Source organism: Mustela lutreola, chromosome 2 (assembly GCF_030435805.1).
Source record: "Mustela lutreola isolate mMusLut2 chromosome 2, mMusLut2.pri, whole genome shotgun sequence".
Classification (NCBI taxonomy): domain Eukaryota; kingdom Metazoa; phylum Chordata; class Mammalia; order Carnivora; family Mustelidae; genus Mustela; species Mustela lutreola.
Window position 1 is genome coordinate 32,105,847 of NC_081291.1, and position 13,634 is coordinate 32,119,480.

Genomic DNA, 13,634 nt, shown 5'->3' on the forward strand with positions numbered 1-13,634 from the left:
GGTGCTCCTATTATTTTGTATTTTTAAATTTTCTCTTCCTTCAGTTTGCTATTACTGGTGAATGTTTCTTTGGGAGAATTCGCCTGTAGCTTACACTTGTGATTAAGAAAGCAAACTTAGAACTCAAAATTTTGGATCTCTTGGCACCTGGCACAGCTTATAGAATGAATATGCGTAGAGGTTAAATCTTTAAAAAGGTAACTACCCATCATCCTTAAGTTTCCACCTCTGCAGCTATCCTTATTATTTCTAATTTTGCCTTTGGTTGTGAGCAGTGCCAGCTACTGAGCTGAATTCAATTTCCTCCTTCCACTGTTCTCCCCCTGCTGGAGTAGAGGTATGCATGACAGGCTGCAAGTATTTCACTAGAGGGAGCATGGTTAAAGGGTCCTTGCCTGCCAGCCCCACATGGGGAAGAGAGCAAAGCCCTGGCTCTGGAGAAGAAAGGAAGAGAGAGAGAGGTGTGGTCAGACGAAGGAGAGAGGATATGAATAAAGGCTCAGCCAATTTTAGGAGAAATAAAGAAACCAAAACCAACACATTCCTAATTCAGGGGATCTGAGTTTCTTGTTACTCAAATAACTGCAATTCTTTGGGGTTGATAATGGAGAATCTCTGTTACCAATCCTGTAATTTGCACAGATAAATATACTGTAGTTACTGGTTTTCAAGTTTATTAAAATGTTGTAGTGGGACCTGTGGGGATTTTTTTTGTTTTGTTTTGTGTTGTTTCACTTTCCAAATAAAATGGCTGGTTGTGTGGTGGGGTCTTACATCTTAGAAGTTTTTGGACAGTTTCAGCCATTTTACATTAAACCGAATTTAAAGACTGAAAAAGATCAACTTTTATTTTTTCCACTTAGTGATGCCTTTGGCCTTTGAACAAAGCATTTTACAAGTGAATCTGCTGTGCAAAGAATACTTTTTGTAAAGAGAGACCTTGTTACCCTTGGCACCTACTGGGAACATCCCTAAATTTGGATGGTGAAGTAAGGCCATATTTTAAATGCATCTCTGGAAGGGATGAAATGCCCAGAATTTGGCAGCATTTCACGTCTGACGGCCTAGTTCTTAAGCCACGTACAGTCTAATTGGTGGTGACAGCCTTTTGCATAAGAGCATTTTGATTAATTAAATTTTTTCCCCTACTTCTTATTCTTATGAGGTCCTCAACAAAATCACTGTGTTGTGTTTACCTTGTGTCGGTCTGAGCGCCAGGTATGTTAGGCAATCAGGAAGTGTTTGAAAAATTGAGTCCTCATTACTCAGACCTTATGAAACATATCATTTGTCTGTATGGATGGGTAGTGAAGATCCTCAGAGCTGTAAGACATCACCAATACACTGGCAGGAACACGGATTGATAGCATACAAAGGATGCTACTGTATTAAAATAATTACATTAAATGAATACAAATTGTATTGGTAATTTTCATTTTAAATATTTGGGTATGGAGGAGGGGTATTTAGGTAAGAAGTCATCGGGTTTTTTTATTATGGCCTGGTAGGTAAAATTTGAGTGTCTGCTGTACTTTTCTTTATAGACCCATGCCTTATTTATAAGGAGTAGTTTGGAAATGTTGCCCAAATTTGCATATCAGAACACTGTACTTTGTCAGATACCAGTTTTGACTTTTGTCAGTGACTCAGTTGAACTATTGGGAAACACAGACCAACTATGGATATCAGAGTCTGGGAGGATTTAGGATGTACTTATGGGTGAAGAGAGTGTAATAAGATGCATTGGCTGTATGTAGCAGAATAGCATTGGTGGGCAGGTGCCCAGAGTTGCCTGTTATTCTTTTGGTACCCACATCTTCAACTTTAAATTCAAATAAATTTCATAGATGAGAATTGATCTGGGTTGCTTAGTTTGATATTAGACCCTTATGATAGGGTTTATTTTGTTTTAAGCTTTGTACCAAGTGCTTTCTATGGATCTTTCCCTCAGAAGAATCCTGGCTTTATCTCTATTTTACATATTAGGAGGCTGAAGTTCAGACAAGTCAGGTTAGGTCATTTGCTCCAATGACAGTTTGTAAGTAGAAGAGCCAGTATGTGGACCCAGGAAAAATTCATAGCACCTGGCTTCCAGAGCCCTTCTTCGTTGTCCTTATTTGTAAGTTGCAAGAAATACAGCTTCTACCTTATACAGTTTTGAATATCAGTTGCAATAATGCAGTAAGGTACCTTGGGCAGTGCTTGGCTCCTAGCGGGTACTCAGTATTCATAGTTGTTATTAGTCACAGTTTCTCATAATAACTATCATAGCGCTAGGAGGATACTTAGTATTTTTCACTTAAAGCATTGTGTTTTCTTTATTAAACCACTCAAAAACTGTGAAGAAAAAAAAGAGATATTGAGCAACAATAAGAACAGAAGGCGAAGTATGATAAAGTGCTATGTTGAGCCCATTGGTTAAAGGTTGTATTAGTGAATCTTGAAGGATTTCACATGTAAAAAGAGGAAAACCAAGACACGTCTTGGGGAAGTCAGTCTGTACTTCATGTTTGCCATTCTTCCCCTTATTTTTGTTCTCACACTGCTCTCTCAGAGATCAGAAGGGCTATACTCAAAAGGCCAGCTCCCTTTCGTATCTGTATAGCTGGGTGGCCCTAGGCTTTTTTAATTTTTTTTTTAAATGGCAGGTCCAAATGACATTAAAATTCAAATTTTCATTTATCTTAAATATTGAACTAAAGAATTCAGAGCAATTAATAAACTGTGTACTTTAATCTAGGAAAACAGAAATTGGACATTTTTATGTGATTCTGTAATGTGATTTGGAATGAATGAAAAGTTGAAAGTGCAATGAGAACTTCCTTTTCCAGTTTTGAGGGCCCATATTAAGAAGTAGGAACCCTTGATACTAACAGGGTTAATTACATGTTTTGCCCATGCATTTTTCTCACTGGTAACTTATACAGGAAATTAAAGCCTTAGAAATTATTTTTTATCCTTCCAATAATTTCCACCATTTTTGGTTGTTTTTTTTTTTTTTTTTTAATGGTAATTAAAAAAAAAAAAAAGATGTTATTTATTTATTTATTTAGAGGGTGTGTGATTGGGGGAGAAGCAGAGGGAGCGGGAGAGAGAGAATCTTAAATAGACTCCACACTGAGCACAGAGCCCGAGAGGGGTTTAATCTCACTACCCTGAGATCATGACCTGAGCCAAAATCAAGAGTCAGACACTTAACTAACCGGCCCCTGTATTTACTACTTCTTAGATAATGACAGAAAGCATGCATAATTTCACTTTTTGGAACTTACTTTTGCATGCAGTCCAGGAAAATTTTACACCGTTATTTCTAAATCTTTATAAAATAAAAAATGCATGTGTAAGTGTATATGTGTATGTGTGTATTTTTAAAGCTTGTAAAATTTCAGCTGAAACTCTCTAGGAGCCCTGAATTAAATTTAGGTTGCAGGAACATTTCCTTCTTAATTTTTGCTCTTATTTTTGTTTCTGTAAGTTGGACTTTGTTTCTGTAGCAGAGAAGTTGGCCACCTCTGTCACAGCAGATATTCAAAATAAAAAACATGAAAGCTTCTGCCTTCCCACCTGGAGAAAGCACCTGTAAGCAAACAACTATGACACATCTGCCTAGGAGTTCTGATATTATTGCCATGTGAAACATGATCAAAATCCTTGTTCTGTCTCAGGCTTCAGATTCTCCCATCAGTTTGAAACAACAGAGCACTCAAAGGTGCCTGGTGTGGTCTACTACTGTTTCAAGTACTTCCCTTGCTGTAGTTTATTAAGTAGACTTTTATTTTGCTATCTATACCTATCACTTAAGCAAAAGCTTTGCATCCTTTGTGTTGGGGAGGGGTGCTAAATTTTGTGGGCTATTGCTTAATTTAGTGTACAAAACCTGACAAACACTATCTTCTAGACACATTTTCTAGGAATGCTGTATATTCTCCAAGCCCTGGGTTCCCGTCCTCCCAAGCAAAGGCAACCATGAAAAGGGAGGGACCAACAACTCGAATTAAAAATGAGTCCGGGGGCGCCTGGGTGGCTCAGTGGGTTAAAGCCTCTGCCTTCGGCTCAGGTCATGATCCCAGGGTCCTGGGATCGAGCCCCACGTCGGGCTCTCTGCTCCACAGGGAACCTGCTTTCTCCCCTCTCTCTGCCTGCCTCTCTGCCTACTTGTGATTTCTTTCTGTGTGTCAAATAAATAAAATATTAAAAAAAAAATGAGTCCGTTTTTAAAATGGCAAGATCCGCCCCCCCACTCGTGGGGCCCCAGTTCTAGGGGCAGTGGAAGGGGAAATAGAAAAATTTCGGATAGTGCTTCCAAAACATGTACACGGATTCGCTTCCGTCTCTCTCTCTTCATCTTACACTAATTTTATGGTCTCTTTGCTAAATGAGAAGTTCAAGTTCTCCGGGCGCACGCCGTGACCTCTAGTGGTGGGCATCGGGCGAACACCAGCCTTCGGGCTGACACCTGGGATGGCACCTGGGCCGCATTTCCTTGCCGGCCCGTGGTTTCCTACATATTAGGCGGCGGCTTGCCATTCATGCTTTTTGACAGCTGCGCGGCCGCCTGCGAACTGAGAGCGAAGCGCTCCCTGCACCAACCCCTGCGCCCCTGCTCCAAAGCCCCTGGCGGGAGGGCCGGACGGCGACAACACTCGATGGTGTTTCGGGGCCCGCCGGCCGGCTCGCTTCTCCATAGGTGGCTGCGTTTCCGACTTCGCCCTGGCTCCACTCCGGGGGCTTGACGTGCAAACTTCGCCGGAGCGAGCTGAGAGGGAGGGACCGGCGAGGGGGAGGAGGCGGCGGGAGGCGCCTCTGCTTAAGGGAGCCGGTCGGGCGCCGCCGCTCGGACGGACGCGCGGACGGAAGGAAGGAGCGGGGCCGCCGGGCCCGGCCCGGGGATGCGAGCGGCCTCAGGGTGGGCAGCCCGAGGGTTGGGGGTGCGTCTTCGGGCCTCCCAGCCGCGGGCAGCCGTGGAGGGAGCAGCCCCGGGCGCCGGCCTCCGTGCGGGTCTCGGCGGCAGAGGCAGGCAAGGGACTCTGCGCCGTGGTGGCGGGCCGCCGCCGGCTCGTCCCCTCCCCCGAGGGGCCGCGGGAGTCGAAAGCGAAAGCGAGCCCGGGCCACGGACTTTGCGCCCGGGGCGGGGGGTGGCCCAGGAGGAGGCGGGTTGGGAGGGCTGGGCGGCCGGGGGGCGCTGTCAGCGCGCCCCACCCGGCCTGCGGGCCGCGCACGCCGCCGGAACTCCCCCGCGCCTCCTTAAAAGCGGCCCCCGCGCGACTCTTTTCCCCCTTTTTTGTTACATTGTAGGAGCGGAAAGAATGTCGGAGCGGGCCGTGGATGACGTCAGGGGGGAGCCGCGCCGAGCGGCGGCGGCAGCGGGCGGAGCGGTGGCGGCGGCCGCCCGGCAGCAGCAGCAACAGCAGCAGCAGCAGCCTCCGCAGCCCCAGCGGCAGCCGCCGCCGCCGCCGCGGCGCCTCCGGCCGGAGGACGGCGGCCCCGGCGCCGCCTCCACCTCGACCGCTGCCGCAATGGCGACCGTCGGGGAGCGCAGGCCCCTGCCCAGTCCAGAAGCGATGCTGGGACAGTCGTGGAATCTGTGGGTCGAGGCTTCCAAACTTCCTGGGAAGGACGGTGAGTGTCCACGCCCTCCTCTTCCCCAAGTCCCTTAGTCCCCCATCTTCTGACCCTTTTCCCCTCCCCCCACCCTGTGACCCGCCCCCTCGGGGGTCAGAGATGCTATCGCTCGGTTGGGGTACGCGGAGGTGCCCGCACCTATTCCGTGCGTGCGTCAGCATGCGTCACACTCCCGGCCACTGATCTGCCTCTCCCCTCCTCCTGTGTGTGTGTATCTCCTAGGGACGGAATTGGACGAAAGTTTCAAGGAGTTTGGGAAAAACCGCGAAGTCATGGGGCTCTGTCGCGAAGGTGAGTCCAACCTCCCATTGGAGTTTCTGCAAGCCCTGAGGAAGTTTCTAGCGGGCTTCGCCAGGGTGGGAGACTTTATCCCACCTTACCCACTCCTTATCCCAGTGAGGATTCTGCTGTCTGAGGAGGAAGAAGGGGGAGAGCCGAACGTTTGGAAAATCTGGTTTGCGGGGCTTCCTGTAACGGGGAGCGTCCCGGAACCCTTCACTTCTAGGCCTAACTTGGTACAGCATGAGGTGCATTGCTCAGTGATAAGGTTTGGGGACCAGCAGTGAATTTAACCCAAATCCTTATGGTCTGACCCTCTTCCCAAGAGACACAAGTGAAGAAAGAAATTTTTCGCCTTGAAAGCATTTCCACGCATGCTTTAGGAGGCTTTGGAAAGGACATTTTGCTACCAGAAATTTTCTGCTGGCAATCAGAATTGATTTCAAACTTGAGAAAAGATAACGCTCCTTATTTTATTTCTATGGGATTTAAGCTACAAAGTTTTGGATGCCTCAGAAGGATCATTACAACTGAAGAGCAGTTAGCCAGAGGGTGTGTGTGTGTATGTGAGTGTGAGTGTGAGAGCTGCTTGAGGAGCAGTTGGCTAGAGGGGTGTATGTGTGTATGTGTGTGTGAGCTGCCAAGATCAGGGCAGGAAAAAGTCCAGAATTTTATTTGGTGAAACAAGCCTTTAGTGTCCGTAGTTAGTGAAACCAGAGTCTGATTATAGTCAGTTTTTAATAAAACTGTTTGATACTTAGGGAAATACTTGTAGCTAAAGGTATGTTTCTAAATGGAAGCTCTGGTATCTAGAAATCGTCAGACTTTTTTTCAGATTTATTTTTATTTAAATAGTCAACTTTGCTATCTAATGCCTGTGCCTGGGCACACTGCGGTCCAAAGGGATTTCTGGAGGCCAGTCGACTTTAGGTTCAATTTAAGTTGCTCTTTTAGTGGTAGTAAGGACAAGGCCTTACATGAGTTTTGGTATCCAAAATACTGAGTTTATATTCCCCAATGCAATTTCATTCCTCACGTGTAGCCATTAACTTTGGCATAATGTCCAGAGCCCAAGAATTGGTAGAACTTCGGCAAGCTGAATGTTTTAAAGTCCAGAGTTGGCCCATTGTTACTGTCTCCATATTTACTTCTTGTTTTTAGAGCCTTTTTTTTTTTCCACGTTCGCTGTTTTGGTGTTTTGAACTGGCCTCTTGTTGGCCTCTTGGCACTGCGAGGAAGAGTAATACCAGTGGCAGCTCTGTGAGGGCTTCCAATTGGAACAGATTATAGAGCAAATTAGTTGATTTTGAAAATGAGAATCGCTGTTTGAGTTTGAAGGAAAGAGAGGGAAAGCAAAGGACTTGCTGGCGATGTTGCAATAGGAAAAATCAGTTGTTAGTCCGGTTTTAGTGTTGAGTTGGCAGTCCGCCTGAGCTTAAAAAATTAAAATCACTAGGTGGCAACTCTCATAGGAAATAGTTGGAGTAGAGTGTTAGAGGACCTGACCCACTCTTGTTCTTAGTTTTTATTCTTTGGGTGTGGATACATTTCCCATAAAGAGTTTCTAAATCTGTGTGAAAACAGTGTGCTAATTATTGGTAATTCCCCAATAGAGGATGAGTAAGTTTATTAGTATTTTACTGGGCAACTTGGTCTGGACTGACCCAACCAAATTTAGTGGCCTGAACCCAATTTTTGTCATACTATTTTCTGCTGGGACATACTCATCAGCAGGTTTTCACCATGAGGATCTAAGACCTCTCAACTATCTTCTTAAGGCAAAACAGTATCATAGATTTGGTTGTGTATGCTTCTGGCCTATTAAATGATGAGTGATTTTTAAAGGTGGTGTTTTTTTAAAAGGTGCTCTAACCATTCAGGATGCTGAAGGGACCAGGATGGCTGAAATTCTGCCTGGCGGCTTTGAGTAGAGACTGAAGTTTTTAATTCAGTCAGTTCTTGATTCATTTGTGACTTGAAGGATTTTCTGAGACAATTTTAATACTCAAGCATGAGAACATTCAGCACTCACGCAGTGGGCTCTGTTTGTCTAACAAATAGCTCATGTTAGACTGTTTAAGAAATGAAAATACAGGGGCACCTGGGTAGCTCAGTCGGTTAAGCAACTGCCTTCGGCTCACATCATGATCCCAAGGTCCTGGTATCGAGCCCCATGTCAGGTTCCTTTCTCACTGGGGAGTCCGCTTCTCTCTCTGTCCTTTTCCTGGTCTGAGCTCTCTCTCTCTGTCAAATTAAAAAAAAAAAAAAAAAAAAAAAAAAGTGGAAAAAAAAAAGTGAAAATACATTTTAAATTTATCAAAAATTATTAGACCAGTTATCTTTTGTCTTTGGGTAGGATTATCTGTTTCCAAGAAGAGGTGTATGGAACTAAATCTGTACTAATTCCTCTTGACAAGGAGGTTAAATTGAGATGAAAATGTAGATAAATTGATCATATTGTCAAAGCGCTAAGAATCAAAAACTTCCATGTTGGAAGATGTCTAGAACTATGGACCGGACTTTTTTTTTTTTTTGGAAGATTGTATTTATTTATGTGAGAGAGAGAGAGCATAAGAAGTGAGAAGAGAGGGAGAGGGAGAAGCAGGCTCTCAGCTGAGCTGGGAGCCTGATATGGGGCTCGATGCCAGGACCCTGAGATCAAGACCCGAGCCAAAGGTAGCTGCTTAACCAACTGAGCCACCCAGGTGCCCTTGGACTTCTTGAGTTCTCATCCAGTTCATGATTGTGGACCTACGGGTTAAAAACCTGGGTATGAGAGCAGGTTGCTTAACCTTGCATTTGTTATTTTACCTCTCAGAATCTAGCTTTCCCTTTTTGTAAAAGGAGATGATGGTAACTGCTTCCCAGGGTTGTTGGAGTGGATGTTAAATTAGATAACGTATGGAAAATGACTCTGTGCATACTAATTCTTACAACCCTTTAAGCTGTTGAAACTCTTAGATTTGATTTTTGAATTCGATATTTATCTAGGTCAGGGGATTTTAGTCTGGGACTTAAATGGGCTTCAGGATGGTCATCCTTGCCTTGGAATCGTAGGAAAAACTAGGTATGTCTGTAGGGCAGGCATTAACAGCTTCTCTTGAATTCTTAAGGATCCTTCATATATCTCTAACCCCAAAATTCAGAACTCCCAAGCCAGGATTTCTTTCTCTTTTTCTTCTTGTAGCTTAGTTCGGCCACTTCCCTCCTGACAAGATTGCCCAAGGGCTAATGCTGCAGGAGAGGTTAGAAGTATTGATTGAGATGGAAGTGAGATTATTTGTGGTTTAGCTAATATATCATCCTTTTTCTTCCTATTAGCACAAGTGGGCAAATGTTAGGATAAAACTGCAGTTATCTTTCAGAGGTCAGCCTATTTTTTGTTTGCATCCTCATATTTTCATTGCTTTTTATTTTCTGTAATTTATAATATTAGTTGATAACAGAGTTGATCCATGTGGAAATAGATGGATAACAATTTCTACTTTTTTCAAAGGATTAAACTCAGAAAACAAATTACCCTCTTTTCCAAAGATGACTTGTGAAATTCTACATTTAACAAAATTATTTTTAGGTGAACTCAATTGGTATGAGTAACTGATTAAGGTTTCCATTTTAGTGCCTGAACATATATAGGGAGCCTTAAAAAATGAAAATGTTAAATGCCTTAATTTCATGGCAGATTTTAAAAAATAAATGATGTCATTGTGAGGGTCAATAGTAGAGTTAGAAAAATGACATTTTCTTTGGAAAGTCATCCCTAACTTCTTTTAAGCCACCTGTTGTAAAACAGTCAAAGTAGCCTGTACTTTTCCTTCCAATAAACACTTCAAACTGTCACCATTGGAAAGTACGTATTATGTGGTGACTCTTTCATTAGAATATCCACTCCCAGAGGACTGGAGCATTGTCGATGGAGGCACATTCAGCTTCTGCACAGGTTGTGCTCAGTAAAAACTTGTGACCCAAAATGGATTAATTGGGCTACTTTCAAAGATTCAACTGAGTCACTAAAGGATGAAGAGGTCAAATGATAAATTTTTGACTAACCCCCCTCCCCAAGTACCTACTTTGTGGAAGATAGTCTTTATGGCCCCAGGGGAGGCCAGAGGCTGTCTTTCAGCACTTCCTGTTGCTTTGTCCTGAGTTTAGCACTTCATTTACACTTTCCAGAAAGTGCAGACAGGACACCACCTCTCTTATCTGTGATATTTAGGCAAGGGAGTAGGATGGCAACCCAGAGTGATAGCCACACTTGATGACAGGTGATTTCCCTGTCATAATAATGATGACATAATTGAGCCTAGGGCAAGATGAAAAAGAGGTTAGTTGGCATCTACAGGCAGCTAGATTAAAAGAAAAGAGACTAAAAGACTGGCTAGGAGGTGGGGAGCCTCAATCAACAGAGACAGAGTCAACAATACCCCAATTTTTCTTTCCTGGGGGAAAAAAATTTCATAGTTACTGAAAACAAATAGGTATCTGTGTGAAGTACTCCAAAAATAATTGCATTATAGGCATAAAACCCTCTTCCTGAAGTGAAGAACATTTCTGTTTTTCTCTAGGGTTTCTCTCTTGTTTCTTCCCCCAACTTTTTCTTATGGACAATTTGAAATCTACGGAAGTACAGAAAAAATTTTGATGAGCCTCCTTGAATCCATCATACAGCTTAAACAACTCATGAGGCATGGCCCAATCTTGTTTGACCTCTACTCTGTTCCCCACACTGAATTATTTTGAAGCATGTTCCCGACAGCGTGTGATTTCTCTTGGTTTTCTTTTTTCTGCTTACACAGATTTCAACTTGCCTCCTGCAAAATGGGAGACTATCTGTGAGCTCTGTGTTCTTTTGCTGCAAGCCGGGCTGCCGTTTTCTGACCTCTTCCAAGGGTGTGCGAGGGTTCTGCAGGTGGCAGTGTTTGCATTCTGCCTACATCTCAAGTGGAGATGGAAACTGAGCCTCAGATGGGAATCAGTGAGGTTCAAGTTCACTGCATCTGAATTCTGTTAATACTCATTTCAGGAGCACTCAGGTGATTCAGGTGCAGGTCACCCACATTTGATGCTTTGTGCGTGGGAGTTAGGGCTGCATTGATAGTGGGCAGTGTCCTTGCTGACAGTTCCTGTATGTGACTCTCCACCTCTGAGTCTGCACTGACTTGGGGGTGAACGACCCCCTGGAGGCCTCGAGACCCTCCCACAACAGGGATTCCTTCCCCGTGATTCTGGCTCCTAAGCTCTTTTAGTGCAAACTGTAGCCCGTGTGTGGACCAAACTGGGCCTGCAGCCTAGGTAAGAATGGTTTCTACATGGTGAAGCACTAGAGGGAAACCTTAAAAGAAAACTAGTTATTCCATGACCTGTGAAAGACACACGAGATTCTGATGTTAGAATCCATAGTAAGGCTTCAATGCACACAGCCCCAGCCGCTCCTGTACTGATCATCTGTGGCGGCTTTCTGCGTACACGAACAGCGGAGTCAAGCAGGTGCAGTCGAAGCCATGCTTCGGCTTTTGGGTCTTCCGGGCCCACAATGCCTGTTTAGTTCTTGACAGAAAAAATTTGCCAGTTCTGGTTCTAATGGGTTCCTTGGTTAATGAAGGGAAACTCATTCTGCAGAGTGTGCTTTTGGTACTCCTCGAACTTTTCTGTTCTGAAGGGGACAATCTTTAAAATACTAAAATTCATTCTTCTTAAACCAAAAATTTATTTGGTATTGCAGAAGTATGTTGGGTTAGAAGAAACATATGAGACTCTCTGTAGGGTTTTTTGTAGGAAGGATCCTGTCCTTGTCCACTTTTGTCATTTACTGCTGCTACTTCTCTAGGACCTAGATCTGTTTCAGAGTAATTCAGATACAGAGCATGAACAGAGCTGCTATTGTCGCAGCTTTCAAGGGCCTTCAACTGTGAGAGGGTGATGGTTGGCTTCTGTTAAGCCCGACTGGAGAAAGATTCGAACTTTCATGGGGTCTTCAAAAGGGTACCTGACTCCAGTTCTTCAGCATTTCTGCCCTTGCATTTGGTTTAGAAAGGCTGAAGCCTCGTTGGAGGTCGTCTTGGGAATTATAAGGCAGATTCGCCAGAAAACAAATCTTCATTTTGATTGATGGAGAAGGTACACAGCATCTATATGTGTGCATTGCATCTCACATTTTTAAGACTTTGTGCTTGTTGAAGAGCGTAACATCTGTATAGTCCATGCTAAATTCCTCAACCCTCAAGGCCTTTTTCGCAGAAATCCTGTACATGAGCTGTAGTAGGATGGGGTTGCTGAGCTTTAACCCAGTTACAGTTTTGTTTCTTGCGATCTTTAACTTTGAGGGTGAAGCATGAGGAATTTATGCATCCTTATTGAATGACCTACATGTTCTATGGCCTCATTTCTCGTAAGCACATCGTGCCTTCTCAGTGCTGTGTTTCACAGATTACCTACAGGTGTGTGGACAACTTACGTTTGGTGAGCCCTTTCATTCTGTGCCAGGGCAATTGTCTCCTTGGGTAATCTTTGAAGCACTTGTGTGATCTAGGTAGTACCATTTCCCCTTTTACAGAGGAGGAAACCGAGGCTCAGAGAAATGAGGTACCTCAGCATGATCATAGAGCATGTAAGAGACTAACCCAGATCTGCCTGTCTCCGCGGCCCACGTGCGTGGCCCTTTGCTGTGCTGAGCCCGTTCCAGACCGCTCACCTGCTTTTCACGAGCTTGAGCAGGATGCTATGACCCTTGTTCTCTGTATGCTCAGCTAGAAAAACCGAACCTGACCGCCCTCCCCTGCAAATTCATTTTAAAGAAACCAGAGCCTTTTCCTTGCTGTGCCTTACAGCAGTTTATATGTTGTATTTAGCAGTTCTTTTATAAAATCTTTTCTTTGAGGGGGAGGGGAAGTGTGTGCAGTTTGCGTTAGAAGTAATTGGCTTTAAAAAAAGATTAAATGAAAGCTAAGGTTGCAGCAGATAGCAAACACAATCATCTGGGATTTGTGCCATTAGAAAGAATCCTTTAAAAAAGAAATGAAATTCCACTATTTAAATAGTATTTCAGTGCAAGATTGCTTTTAATCACATTGATATTCAAAGTTTATGGCAGTATTTTTAATAAATGTGCCCCTCTGATTATTAAAGTATTTTTTGATTGAAGTTCTAAGGAGGAAAAAGAAGCCTGTTAGTAGACTTAACAGTCGGAGTTACTGTACTTTTGAAAGAAAGGCAGAGGATTACATTTATATTCATCTTGTACAGCAGGGATTATTATAAATGAGCAAAAGAAGGAAAAGAATGATTTTTGCATTTCAGGCACTCACCGTAAAACTAGATGAAGTGTTCTCGTTCCTCTTTGTAATAAAGACCCTGTTAACATGAAGTGCTTTTTTTGTTCTGTGTAAGTTTATGGCAAGCAAAAGTCATAGGTTTTTGCCAGTTATAGCCACAGTCTTAAAACAGAAAATGTTTCCCTCTCAGGTTATACGGATGGTTTCCACAATCTTGAACTCCTGTAATGCAGTAGGAAAAAGAGAAATGTTTTTAACCAATGGCCCAAGGCTTCTGTATTTCAAACCAGAAAGTTTCCTAAATAAATTGGAGATCAGTGCTAGGGTTGCTGGCATTCTAGAATATATGTAATTAGACACACATATAATTCTTCCCATTATAAAAGTATGAGGGTCACTGTTCTGGAATTCAGGGCAGTTTTTTAAAATTGAAGAAAGTTTAAGAAAGGCACAGTGCACTGT

At 43.6% G+C, this 13,634-nt stretch overlaps 1 protein-coding gene across 3 annotated transcripts in view; it reads left to right on the forward strand.

Annotated features, from left to right (window-relative positions):
- The window catches only part of ATXN7 (ataxin 7), a 138,000-nt gene that overhangs the window by 42,141 nt on the left and 82,225 nt on the right, over positions 1-13,634 (forward strand). For 2 of the 3 annotated variants that reach the window (XM_059161416.1, XM_059161419.1), the window contains exons 3-4: positions 5,296-5,619; positions 5,845-5,913. In XM_059161416.1, coding sequence (XP_059017399.1) covers positions 5,307-5,619; positions 5,845-5,913 — 382 coding nt within the window. In that variant the 5' untranslated portion in view covers positions 5,296-5,306. Of the gene's footprint in view, positions 1-4,798; positions 4,907-5,295; positions 5,620-5,844; positions 5,914-13,634 lie in introns of those variants that run through there. The other variant, XM_059161417.1, reaches the window with a different exon arrangement.